Source organism: Bos mutus, chromosome 28 (genome assembly GCF_027580195.1).
Source record: "Bos mutus isolate GX-2022 chromosome 28, NWIPB_WYAK_1.1, whole genome shotgun sequence".
Taxonomy (NCBI): Eukaryota; Metazoa; Chordata; class Mammalia; order Artiodactyla; family Bovidae; genus Bos; species Bos mutus.
In genome coordinates this window covers 1,293,519-1,306,775 of record NC_091644.1, presented here as the reverse complement: position 1 = coordinate 1,306,775, position 13,257 = coordinate 1,293,519, and the positions used below count along the sequence as shown (strand labels likewise).

The 13,257-nt window shown below is 41.8% G+C and overlaps 1 protein-coding gene across 3 annotated transcripts in view; it reads right to left on the bottom strand.

Moving 5' to 3' along the window:
- Nucleotides 1-13,016, bottom strand: part of NRG3 (neuregulin 3) — a 1,249,006-nt gene extending 1,235,990 nt beyond the window's left edge. For all 3 annotated transcript variants that reach the window (XM_070364634.1, XM_070364635.1, XM_070364636.1), the window contains exon 1: nt 12,179-13,016. In XM_070364634.1, the coding sequence (XP_070220735.1) occupies nt 12,179-13,016 (838 nt within the window). The remainder of the gene's footprint in view (nt 1-12,178) is intronic.
- Between the last annotated feature and the right edge of the window lie 241 nt (nt 13,017-13,257).

Sequence of the window (13,257 nt, the reverse complement as noted above, 5' to 3'; positions counted from 1 at the left end):
CATATATTTCTCAGCTGGAATCGCATACTTCACTTAATTATTAGCTGGAATATAAGTTGTGACCTCGACAAAATCATAAATGCAGATCATGAATTAGCTTTCTAATGTATCGCACACTCTAACGCTGGCAGAACTGTATAAAGTCACTCTTAGAAACAAGTATGGCTTACACATGTAAGATGGGTGAAAAGTGAGGTAATGTATGCTGTATCAGAAATGCTCCTGATATGGATGAAAGAAAATCTTTATAATATAACATAAGGTATCCATTCAGAAAGACCTAAGTTAAAAAGGAGCATCTCTAAGGCGTCTCACTAGGCCAAGAATAAAAGAAGCTGCTGAAGCCAGGAAGACCCTCTTTGCCTTTACTAGACTGTGAGACATGCGCAACTAACATGGAGAGTTACAATCCAGTGTCTATAAATGGGACAACCCATGCGTGCAGGTCACCACCCTGGGAATATGAAGTGTTGGTCAAAGGAATGTTTTGAAAGATGTCTTTTATAAAACCAAGTTTGTACTGATGTATACAAAAAGTGCACAAATCATAAGCATGCAGCTCGATGAATTGTGGTGAATAGAGCTCACCTACGACATTAGTATCCTGATCATTAATATTTTCCCAATACCCCCCAAATCCCATATCTTGGGTTTCCTTCCAGTCACTATCTTGACTCCTAATGTTTAATATTATATACACAGAACCACTTTTTGTTCTCTTTTTGCTCACCAAAGTATTGATATTTGCCAGCTATATTAAAAGACTGAGCACAACTCCTGATCAAATTAAAGACCAGGTGTCCCAGAAATCACCTCTTTTCACTGGCCTATGGAATTGTTCTATCTGTAGACAACCACCTAACTTTACCATGTGAGTAAACACCATTTGACTCATTGAGAGGATTACAGTACCCAATAAAGCTTTGAATTGGGCATCCCACCTGTTAGTATGTGATCTAAGTCCTCTCTTATAAGACCCAGTGCTACAAATTAGCCTTTTCATTTTCCTGTCATTTCATCCTTAAAATAGATCAGGCAATTGATTAGTATACCCAAAATTGGTTGATATCTATACGTTATATCCATCCTTAGCAATACTACTAAAGACTGACCAACTTTGGCAAGCTTCAAAAGCCATTAAGTAATACAGTAAAACTATCACTTTTTTTATCCTTATAAAATCAAGGCTAATAATCCAAGGTCCAGGGTAAGACACTGCCTTCAATAAGGCATTATTCCCCATGAGCAATGAAATTTGTTTGTATTTCTCCATATCTGCATTTCACAGCAACTCAGCTCAGACAACACTTTAATGCTGACATCATCAATGAAGACACAAACTCTTAGACTAGAAAAAATCTTTACAGAACCATGACCAACAATTGAATTGATTCATGGATTTTATTCTTCACTTTATCAAAAGCTTAATAACTTCTAATTAGAGAGATAATTCACGACCATTAAATAAAACTTAGAAACAACAGCAAAGTACAATAAATTAAATGACCTTTCTATTCCACAATCCAGAAATCATTAGCACTAACAGTTCTGTATACTTCCCTTGATTACAGTTACTATTTATTAAATCTATTATTAATAATTGATGTAGCTCTATATAACTGGCATCTTATATAATTTTCTACCCCAAAGGTTAAATATTTTCCAATATATTTAAACAACTAAAAAACACAATTTAATGGCTTTGTAAATCTATCACATGAGTAAAGTAAAACTTTTCTTATTTCTTTTATTTGTACCTAAAACTTATAGATGTACATTCACTTGCCAAATATTTGGTTATGGTATTCAAAGCTTTTCACTGAATAAATTTTGGTTACCTTTCTTGTGAAAAACCATACCTCAAATATCTACTGAGGAATTCACTGAGCAATGAGAAGTTAAAGCTGTATGTAAAACAATCCAAGTGCATATTTCTTATGACATATGTATTTTCTCTTAAACTTGCCCACAATTTATTCAACAAGCATTTTTTAAGTAACTTCTCTTTATGGAGTGGATCCAAAGTAATCAACCTAGTTCTAATAGAAACCACAGTTAATTTATAGCTTTGAATATTGTTTAAATACATTACCTAATTACAGTAACAAGAACAACCAGCATAAATAGGTTTGTGAGGAGCTAATATACAACTAACACTTGGTAAATATATCTCTCATTTGTTGAAGGCAGGAGCCCTACCAGCTGTCGATGTCCAGCATTAAAAGGGGGCATTTGTCAGTTTTTTAATACAGAAGAGAGTCTCATACAGAAAACTCAATTAAATGGAATTCAGTCAACAGTGTTTAATATAAACATTTCTATACCCCATTTTCACTTTTCTATCCCAGAGTCTAGATTTTGTCACCATGCTGATAAAAATTCTTAGTTAACAACAAGTTTGGGTAAGCAATCTCATTTCCTCTCTTCTTTAAGAGTGCAGTCGTCATTCTTAGTCTATGGGATCCATTCACAGTCTTTGGGATTTTGACAACACAGGCTTCCTGACATTACAGCACTCCTACCCTTCAGCAGAAAAACTGCCTGGTGGCTCAGATGGTAAAGAATGTGCCCCCAAGGCGGGAGACCTGGGTTCCATCCCTGGGTTGGGAGGATCCCCTGGAGAAGGGAATGGCAACCCACTCCACTATTCTGGCCTGGGAAATCCCATGGACAAAGAGGAGCCTCACAGGGGTTGCAAAGAGCCAGACACAGCTGAGCGATTAAGACTTTCACTTTACCCTTCTGCATAGCAATTCGAAGACTCTGTATCTTGATCGCAGTATTTGATCTATTTCTGTTTTCTTTATATGAGTTTGCAAAAGTAGGAAATCCCAATCATTTTTCAGTTTAACCTTCAGGATAGTTGTTCTTAGGGATCCTTGGTACATAGCAAAGTCAAACAAGTAAGTAATGATTGGGTCCAGTTGTTGGTACCCGTGGCAGACCATCAAGGTCTCACCAAACTTCTTAGTAATGCAGGCTAGTCAATGGTGGGTACCTTGCAGGATAGTTCCAGGAGGGAATTCAGATGCTCTGTGGGAAACACTGTATATGCGCAACATCCAACATTTACTTGGTAGGGTAGGTATTTTAAGCCTCAAGGCTATTACTTCAAAGGCTCCCAGACACATTTCCATGGGCCACTCTCAGCATACAATGCAGTAACTACTGCAATCAAAAGCAAGTTTAGAGTGAGCAGAGAAGAAAATTTTGGCTAAATTTCAGGAAGCAGAGAAATAAAGTCTGTTACTATTTTCTGTCATTGTTCTATTGAATCACCTACAAGCAGCCACAGAAGGAAATTAGAGAGTTAAGATCAAGGAATAGAAGTTTAGAGGAATACATTCTTTATCTTTTTTGAAATACATCCTAAATATCTCCTTGGACTGGAAACCAGGGCAATTTCTCTGGTTACAAAGGCTCCCTTTACTATAGCAAAGAACAGGTATGAGCAGATATGCCATTTACGCAGTTAAAAATGGCAAATGTCACTGGCTATGAGCTAAGGGCTTGAAAGAGATAATGAGCATAGATATATCAACCTTGTGTCAATGTCTTAGGATCTGGAGTGGGAAGAGATTACCTGTAAAATGATCTTCCGATGTTCCCGATTTTTCAAAACGATGCCACTTACGTACGTCCTAGGCAAATTATACAACCAATTTAAGCCCAGCTCAATTAACCTGCATAATTCAGATAATCAGACTAGGCTATAGGGCTAGATGACTGTCTTTCAATCCTTGTTTCAATAAGCATATAAGACAAAATATGTAAAGTGTGAACCCTCCTGGCACACAGTAAAATTCCAGAAATGACAGCTCTAGTCGTTCTTACCTATATTCTCAAGCCCCTTCTAAGACTGAGATTCTGTCAAGACATCTTTCCCATTTCTAAAAGTAAAATTCAGAGCACAGAAATCAATTAGAGTCTGCTCCCAAAATGATGACGGAGTGATTTTCTCTTAGTGAAATTCTAACTCCCTGGCAATTGACTGGAAGAGCAGGCCAGTGGTCATAAGTAATCATGGAAGGGTATCTTAGGAAGTAGGCTAATATGCTGAAGAATTCTTATCAAACGCTTAGCATAAAAATTCTCTTCTCACTCACAGATTTAGAATGAACTCATGGTTACCAGACAGGGGAGGATGAGAAGGGACAGTTAAGGAGTTTTGAGTCAACATGTACACCCTGCTATATTTAAAATGGATAAGCAACAAGGCCCTACTATATAGCACAGGGAGCTCTACTTAATACGATGTGGCAGCATGGATGAAGGGGAATTTGGGGAGAATGGATAAACGAATATATATGGCTGAGTTCCTTTGCTGTCCACCTGAAACTATTATAACATTGTTAATTGACTATAAGGCAATGGCACCCCACTCCAGTACTCTTGCCTGGAAAATCCCATGGACGGAGGAGCCTGGTGGGCTGCAGTCCATGGGGTCGCTAAGAGTCCGACACGACTGAGCGCCTTCACTTTCACTTTTCACTTTCATGCACTGGAGGAGGAAACGGCAACCCACTCCAGTGTTCTTGCCTGGGGAATCCCAGGGACGGCAGGGTCTGGTGGGCTGCCATCTCTGGGGTCACACAGAGTCGGACACGACTGAAGCGACTTAGCAGCAGCAGCAGCAACATAACATAAAAAGCTAAAAAGAAAAGTCTCTGCTCATAATTCTGGCTACACTGTATCACTGCTAAAGCAGTTACATGGATTCAGAAGACTTCTTTTCCTGCTCTTACAGTGTATACTGCATCCATGATACACACTATTATGTCTAGGAAAAGTCCTCAAAGACAAAATCATCATTGGAAGCTGCTTAACTTCTATTATTAAACTAAATTCTGAATTCAGTTTGCAGGCTTGTTTTTGACTAGCCTCTTTTTATGCCTGGAAATGGCAAGCTATGATTTATGTACAATCACCAACCTGTCTTGAAAAATAAAGGCTCATAACAAAAAGAAGTAATACTGTGAAATATAATTCAGGATGAAGGTTCCAACAAACATAGACTTGAAGCAAGATGTTTTCAAAATGCTAATATTAAAGTTCCCTGACGTACAAAAGCATCTATCTAAAAGAGCTCTTTGATGCACAAGCAACCCACTAATCCTCTGGAACCTAAACCGCAGTAACTCCTAAATTAAGAGGGGGAAGAGAATGCAACGCAGACATCACGTGTTTTTACTAACGTGCTCTCTAAATTCCAAAGATTCAATGACAATAAGACAGTGTGGGAAGGGAACAAAAAAGGAGCCATGAGGGCATCCTTTGTTTCACCAAAAATTTTCAGAATTTTGTTGGTTTCAGATTTCCAGATAATTATAATTCAATAATCTCTCCCATTTTCTCTCAAATTTCAGTTCCTCTTTTGAAGAAACATATGTGCAAAACAGATTGCAAAACTATCTACTAAGCAAAGGATGAGAAATGGTGGGTTCCAGTTTGTGACTAAGCTTTCAGGGTGATTCGAGGGAGATTTCTACACCATATTCCACTGTGTGTGCCAGGGTACCAGAGAGGAATACAGGAGAGATCCAGGGGCATGCAAGCAAAATCATCCCTCACTGTAACGGCAGATTCCTCAAGTCACGTAGCAAATGAGCTCCAACATTTCAGCTGAATTCAATGGTCTGATGTGGTTTTAGATGAAAATACCCAGCCTATCCATTTTCCATCTCAACTGACATAAAAACAGTAGAGTATTTGCAGCTTATAGGCTCTTTCAGAAGTGGTATACGAAGCAGGTTATTATCATCACCCCCTCATTATCCCAGAGGAAGAAGTTAAAATTCAGAGAGATTAAGCTGGTTCTTTGGGGTTCACAGTTATCACAGGATTCAAGGCTACAGGGTGTTTTTTTTTGGATTTTTTTCTCTTCTATTCCAGATGCTGTTTTCCCTCCCAGTAAAGTTCCTAAAATATATGGTCATGGCTGACTTACATTTACAATACTATTACCTATAAAGGAGATACTTTCCCAACCCTTAGCCAGCTGTCACCACCCCAGTGTAATGAACTTAGGGCCACGGCACGGAGAGAAAGTCACAGCCAGCAAGCCAACCTGCAGGATGCCTGCATACCTCTGCGACTTCTTTTTGGGTTGTGTGCTCACCAACACTCAGTGTGGGTATCAAACCTGTTCATGCCAGTTGTTCTTACTATAATTATGTTGTTTAGTTAAATTTTATGTAAGCCAATGGCGTATGATTGCGGAAATGAAAGATAATTGTAGTTTCTATTCAATTATAGCTTAATGTTTTGAAACTCCAAATGGAGAGTTGCTGGGGGGAAAAAAAGGAAAAGAAAGAAAATTACTTTGAATTATATGAGCAAAAAAATTGTAAAAGAAAAAGAAAACCTATAAAAGATTCCCAGGGCAGGGGGGATATTAGAATATCAATGAAAAATCTGGTTGAAATTCCTTCACCAGTATCTTTGCAGAAGAAACAAGTAATTAGAAGAGTAGCATATGGAAAAGAAAAAGAAAAAGATGCTAAGCTCAAACTAAGAGATATAATTTTTTTTCAAAAATGCCTACATTAAGGTATGGGAGAATGAATGTGTTGTATATATTTGAACTTTTAAGTTTACTTAAAGTTTTATTTTTCTGGTTTTTAAACAATTACTTTTATAGATGTTTTAAATTAACCAATTAACCACCAGCATAGTAATACCCCAATCAACATTTAATAGTCATTAAAATAAATTTTAAAATGAAAACATGGCATTATGAAAAGAATGGATATAATAATGCATGTTCAATCTACAATTAATTGTTTCATGGACTCAGATAATAGGTACTGTCAAAATCAGTATATTTGTACATCAATCTGTGTGGGACAATAAATGGTCATTAGTTTTCCATCAAGTTTTTTGAATCTTCAAAAAAAATTTTTAATTAAAAAAGTAAATACCAAGACAGTTTGATTATCTCAATTGCATCAATAGGTATAATTTTTTTCCCTTAACTTTCTTTATCAACCTAGTCAAACATGGCTTACCAAAAAGGTTGACTTTTAAAACAACTTGAAACAACATGGCAAGGTTAAGCATATCTAAGAAAATTTCCTGTAATGACTACTGTTTATACGATAAGCTAAGGAAATAAAAAGTAAGATAAAATAATCAAAAGTCTGTAAGGGGCCTTCAGACAGAGCCATGATTCAAATCTATAAAAGACTGGGTAAGGAAGGAGTCCCTAAGTCCTCAGAGAAAAAGTTGTAAAAATGCAAAACCAAACCATGTGTCCTAAGACTTTCATTAATAAGCCCGTGAATGGATTTAGGTACATTTCCATCCTGGTATCCCAAAGCTTTAAATTGAGTCTCTTTCTCCCTCCTGCCTTCCATATGTACATGGTTCTGGAGGAAACACTTTTTTGAGTACAGACAAGTAAAATCTCTAGACTCCAAAAATGTCTCAGTGGTATTTGCCAACGCAGTACCAGCTCTGTGCCTCACCCAACACAAAAGTCTGAAGATAAAAACAGGTTCATGGGGAGAAAAATGAATTCTAGTTCTATTCACAAGCAATTCAAATGCAGTTTTCAGACTTAGATTTATGGCTCTTTCTTTGCTCTTATATATTTCAGGGCCAGCTTTCATGTTCCACTTTCTACACCTCAGATAGAATATTGAGATATGTTTGGCACTGGATATGAGAGGTTATGAGGAAAGAATTTCTACATAAGAAGGTAGATGAAAATCATCCTCCTTTTCATTGTGGTGTGTAGATGAGGAGGAGCTGAGAAAGCACGCCAGAGAGGAAGAGACAGTTTGTTCTTCTAAACACCAGACCGCCTAGGATGGCACTGCTTTCCAACTCGGCATCAACACTTGATTATGGCTTAACCTGGATGTAGAAACGGTGGTTGCTTTACTAACCTAAAGTAAAGAAAGAAGCTGCCACACACCAGCTTTTTTTGAAGTTTTTGTTTTTCTTTCTGACAAACATGTAGATCAACACTGTGTTTAAACACTGTGTTTAAAAAAAAAAAAAAAAGGCTATCCGGGAAATTGCACAGACCAGAGGTGTCTGGATTCACCAATCAAGCATGCAAAAGGAACGTTCTCTTAGCACTCCCAACCCCTTCTGTCTCAGTCATGAGGAACAGAGGAGGAAGACTGAAACCACAGCCTTAAGGCTCTGAGGCCAGATTAAAAATGGTTCTAAAAACAACCTTACCGGTTCTATGCCCACACCCCTGCCTGCCTCTTTTTCTCCTGTTAGGACCATGAAGCACAACATAAGTGTCAGAAATGTACAATGCACAGCATAATTGACTAAAGCAGAAGAGTCTCATAATCCTGTGTGAAGGCCAGAGGAAATCAAAATGTACTCAAGCTGCAACATGTGCTCATAAAAAACCTCTCAATTGGATTTCATAAGAAATATTGATCTCAAACTCTGAATCCTCTCACTGTGGTTACCCCATATGGTTGGGGTGAGTCCTTTCTATGCTGGAATTCCTTTGATGGCCCCAATTCACGTGGAGAAAAGACAACATAGGAGTAACTTTAAACAAATTGTACTTGAGGCTGTTTATAAAGCAACTCCGAGTACTCTTGCTGAAAGACTGAAGATGTTTAAAAAGAATAGATAATAAAACTGTCAATGTTATCAATGGAATGCTCCAAAATGACGTTTGGGATAAAGTCTGATTTAAACACTTGGTTATACTAAAACTGTCATCCTACCATGTTTAAACATCAATGATACACTTTACATTTATTTCACTACTAAATACACTACTCAAGATTTGTGATCTTACTCACTGGAATAAGCTATATACCTTCCAAACACGACCCAAAGAATAATCCATTAAAAGTGGTTGTGTTTAGTACTTGAATTTAGCCAAGATCTAGTCTTCTGTTAAGTATCTGTTAAAGGGTGTTTTCTGCTGAGTAAAACAACAATCCACATTTGCACTGACAACATTCTACACACACGTACGCATTTCAAGTGTGAAAATACAATTCAATGTGCCCTAAAAGGATGTTTATACACTGGTCAAAATTACTGTCTCTCTACTGTCTGCAGTACACCTCCCTTTGGACTAAAAGATTTGTAAACTAACCCTACACTTACAGCTGCAGAGACACTTTGTAGGAAATAATCTCTTAGAGGCAGTATGTTCAAGATGTTTGTTTTTAAAGCATCTGAAGGAAAGGCAAGTCCTGGGAATCCAAGATACCCCAGTAACACAGAAGAATGTTTTGGTCTGGCTCACGCTCTGAAAGTTGGAAGTGGGAAGAGTCCACTTCCAAGCCCCTCTCCTCCTCCACCTTGCAAGTTCAAGCTTTCTTTGCTATTAATCCTACAGAAAATCAGAAGCAATCTCCTAAACTGGGTCTTCCCATAGCAAATATAACTTTTGCTTACAAAAATCTTATTACTCATTTGCAAGTGTGTTTATTCTAGAGTGAACCAGCCTCTTCCACTCCAAAGAGCTACACTACCTTTACAGACAGTATCCTTCTGATTGAGCTAAGATAAACACAAATACTCATTCTACAAGCCTTGTGTTCAATTCAAAAGCACAGACCCTGGCAATTTCAGAATTTGTGAGACAGTCTCAAGAAAAAAAAAGCATCACTGTCAGCTGTCTTCAGGGGCTAAAATACAACCCATGACTTTCATTTGGAAAAAAAAGAAAAGAAAAAGCATCTACTGAAGTCTAAAGGTAGGAGCTAGGAAAAAAGGGGACTTTCTCTCCTGGGAACTTTGGTGGCATAATCAAAACAAGTGAAAAATATTAATGCAAGATATTCAGGCCATTCTTCAGCAGTGTTGATGAGCCCTCAAATGAAACCTTTATTTCCTTTTGTTAATCACCCTGCAATCTTGTACTCAAAAAATAATTAAATTATCATTTTTCTTTAAATTACCATACAAACTGCCTATTTAAACTCATCTTTTATGGAAACTACATAATCTTCCTTTCATTAAAATTTCCCTTGTTGATATAGACAAACCAGGTCAGTTTCTGCTGGATTTCCACACTCGTAAATCCCTTAATTCAACTCTTTGCCGGAGGTTTAAAAAAGAGCAGGAGCTGAGCCTCAGATACACATAAAACAAATACTGCTTATATGTCTAAGTGAACATTGACACCATTTACAGGTTCCCCCCTCCCTTTTCCTTAGGGCTGAGAGCCCTGTCAATAATCATTATTTATTAAACACACTGCCATTCCCTTCTACAGAATGTAGGAAGGGAGCATGAAGGGGTAGAAATAATTACCTTGGGCTTTTCTTTAAAGACCTCCAGAATGGAAAGCAAGGAAATCAATTGAGAAAGAACATGAAATATCCCCTATATTCAACCGTCCCTCGACATACACAGAAGGCTGAGAAGTATACCCATACTCCATTATTTATACCAACTGTATCAAGAGACCAAAAAAAAAAAAAAAAAACCTGGGGTCTTCAGGATAAACGCATCTATGTTCAATCCACTGAATGTTCACACATACACTTGCACATCCTTTACCCATCCACCAAACTCAAGCAGCTAGATTTGCTGAGAGAAGCCTCTACACACCTCCTGGGAAAATGTGCTCTCGAAAATTACTGCTTCAGCCAAAGGAGAGAGAAGCAGCAAGTTACAGGCTTGCCTGCCATTCTGCTTTGTGGCAGATTCTCTTCATTCCCCTCTCCTCCCTGTCTCCCAATTTATCTTTTTAGCCTTTTTTTTTCCCCCAAAGCAGAGTAAAAACATCAGGAATGTCTCTCCTTGGACTTTACCCTCAACAAATCAAAAAAAAAAAAAAAGTTTCAAAGGTTAAATACCACCCCAGGTAAAACCATAGGTCAAGGAAATGAAAATTTCCCAGATGACTGGAAGCTTGGTATTCCTACTCAAGAGTTAATGATGATGATGAACACTCTTCCTTTCCCTCCAGATGCTGTGGCTCAAAACAGAAATACAGCGTAAGGAAGGCACAGCCAGGCAGTTTGGGGAGAAAAGCCTTGCATAGAACTTGAACTGGCAGGCTGGGGGGTTTGTCCTAAATAACCTTCACAGGTTGCAAACTGTTCTCAGATCCTGATCCACAGTCAGATTAAGAGGCTGCCTAAAATTTCCTTAGAATAAGAACAAGGTGGGGTAGTGGGAGAGTGGTGGGAGGCCAATTAGTCATCTGAAACATTTAAAAAGATACAGAGGAAATACACACCTCCCAGACAGGCAGAAAGCTCTCATGCCTGGGGTAACTGACCAGTGCTGGCAGCAACTGAGACACGGTTGAAGAAGCTATATTCAAAGAGTGACCTGTTTCAAAGGAGTTGGATTTTCTCATCCTTGCAGGGAACTCTGTCCCATTTTGCCTAAATTTTTCAGGCATAAGGGAGGGGAGACGAGGTTCACACCCCACCTTTGGGAAATGAACAAAGCAAATGCTTGGCAGAGCTGAAAAAACTCCTCCTCCCAGAGAAAAGGCAGCTCCGCAGGGCTCTCTTCATAATTCCCCTTAGTTAACTCACTCTCGGCAGACAGAATCCTTTCTACACCTTGGAATGTCCACGGGCAGGGTAGGCGGTTATCAGTTTAGCCCTCCGCCATGGTTCGCCTCCTTTCCCTACCTCCCACAATGGCTTCTAATTAACCCTTCCTGGTCCCTGCCCGGGTCAGGGCTGCTGGAAGTGTCTACAGCTTCACTGTACCAACATCTCCATCAAATGACCACACACAACCCCCAGCCCACCCCCACACGGACACAACTTCCCTCCGCGGTTTAACGTCGGTCAATGCATGTGCATTTCTTTCGCTGCTTTCTACATGCAGGGAAAGGGCTCCGTCCTTTGGGGAAGGCCCTCCCTCCCTCCCCAGCTCTCACCAGGAGCTGGATCCCAGAACTCGACAGCAGGTCTGCAGTGAAGAGGGATCGCACTGGCTTTAACCCCTTGAAGGGAGTTAGTTCTCATTTGGGACCCAGTGAAGTAGGGCCCATGGAGCCTGGCTGACAATCTCCCTCTGCTTCATTCCACCTTTTCCCCTCACAGGGGAAAAGGCCGGCACCTTTTTCCTCCCCTGTGGCCAGTTTTAATTCTCTCACTCTATGTTCCAATCCGGGCTGGGGATGAAGGATGCTAGAAGCGGCGAGGGGAAAAGACAGCAGGAGGGCAGAATGGAAACTCAGTAGTAAATCAGAGTTTAGAGAGTGTTTACTTACGAAATTTGGGGCTGGTGCTAGTTTGTGGCGTGGTGGTGGTGGTGGTGGTGGTAGAGGAGGAGGACGAGGAGGAAGAGGAGGAGGCAGCATCTTGAAAAGGAGACAGAGTCCAGGAGGGAGTAGAATCGTGAAGGTAGGAGGAGGTAGCATATGCCGCAGTGGGCCAGGAGGGCATGGCCTGGGTACTGGGGGTTCCTGGCACCGGGGGTCGGGAGCCCGGAGTGCTGCTACTAAAGAAAGGGGCTGTCGTGGGCAAGACCGTCGGGGGGCCCACAGTGTTCCGTGCCGTGGTGGAGCGCGGGCTGGCCCGGATGGGCACCCGGTGCCCGGGGAAGCGAGTGGGCGCCCGCGTGATGGTCGTCAGGCGGGTGCTAATCCGGTTGGGCGTCCTGGAAGAGGCGGCGCCGCCAGCGAAGGGGGTGGCGGGGGACGTGGTGGAGGTGGTCGTGGTGGTGGTCTCCATGGCCTTGGGGAAGGAGCTGGGCTTGGAGAGGAAGAAGGGGTCCTGGCCCATCCCCTTGGAGTCCACCAGGTCGGTGGGCACGTATTCCTTGACGGAGCCCACCACGATCCATTTGAGCAGCATGAGGCTGAGCCCCAGGCCGATGAAGCCGATGAACAGAGGCACCACGCACAGCCACGTCTGCTGCCGGTTCCACACGATGCAGTCGCTACAGCGTAACTCCCGGGGGGGCTCGGCCGCCCCTTCGCCGCCGCCGTCCGGGCCCCCGCCCGCCGCCGCCGCCGCCGCCGCAGCCGCCGCGGTGCCCTCCTCGGCCGAGGCGGCGGCTGCCGAAGCGGCTCCAGGTGGCGAGGCAGCGGCCGCCCCTTCACTCATCCTAGGAGCCGGTCTTCACCTTCGCCCCCCCGAGGGCCGCGCCAGAGGCATGGGGCCGCGCGGGCCGGGCGCGGGCGCGGGCTCCGGCGGCGGCGGCGGGCTCGGGCGCAGGCAGCGGCCGCGGCGGCCGCATGCAAATCGGCTCCCTGCCCCCACGCCCCTCCCCCCGAGAGGCGGGCGGCGGGCGGGGAGGAGAGGAGCGGGGGAGGGGACGCGGGCCGGGGAGGGGGCGGCGAGGAGC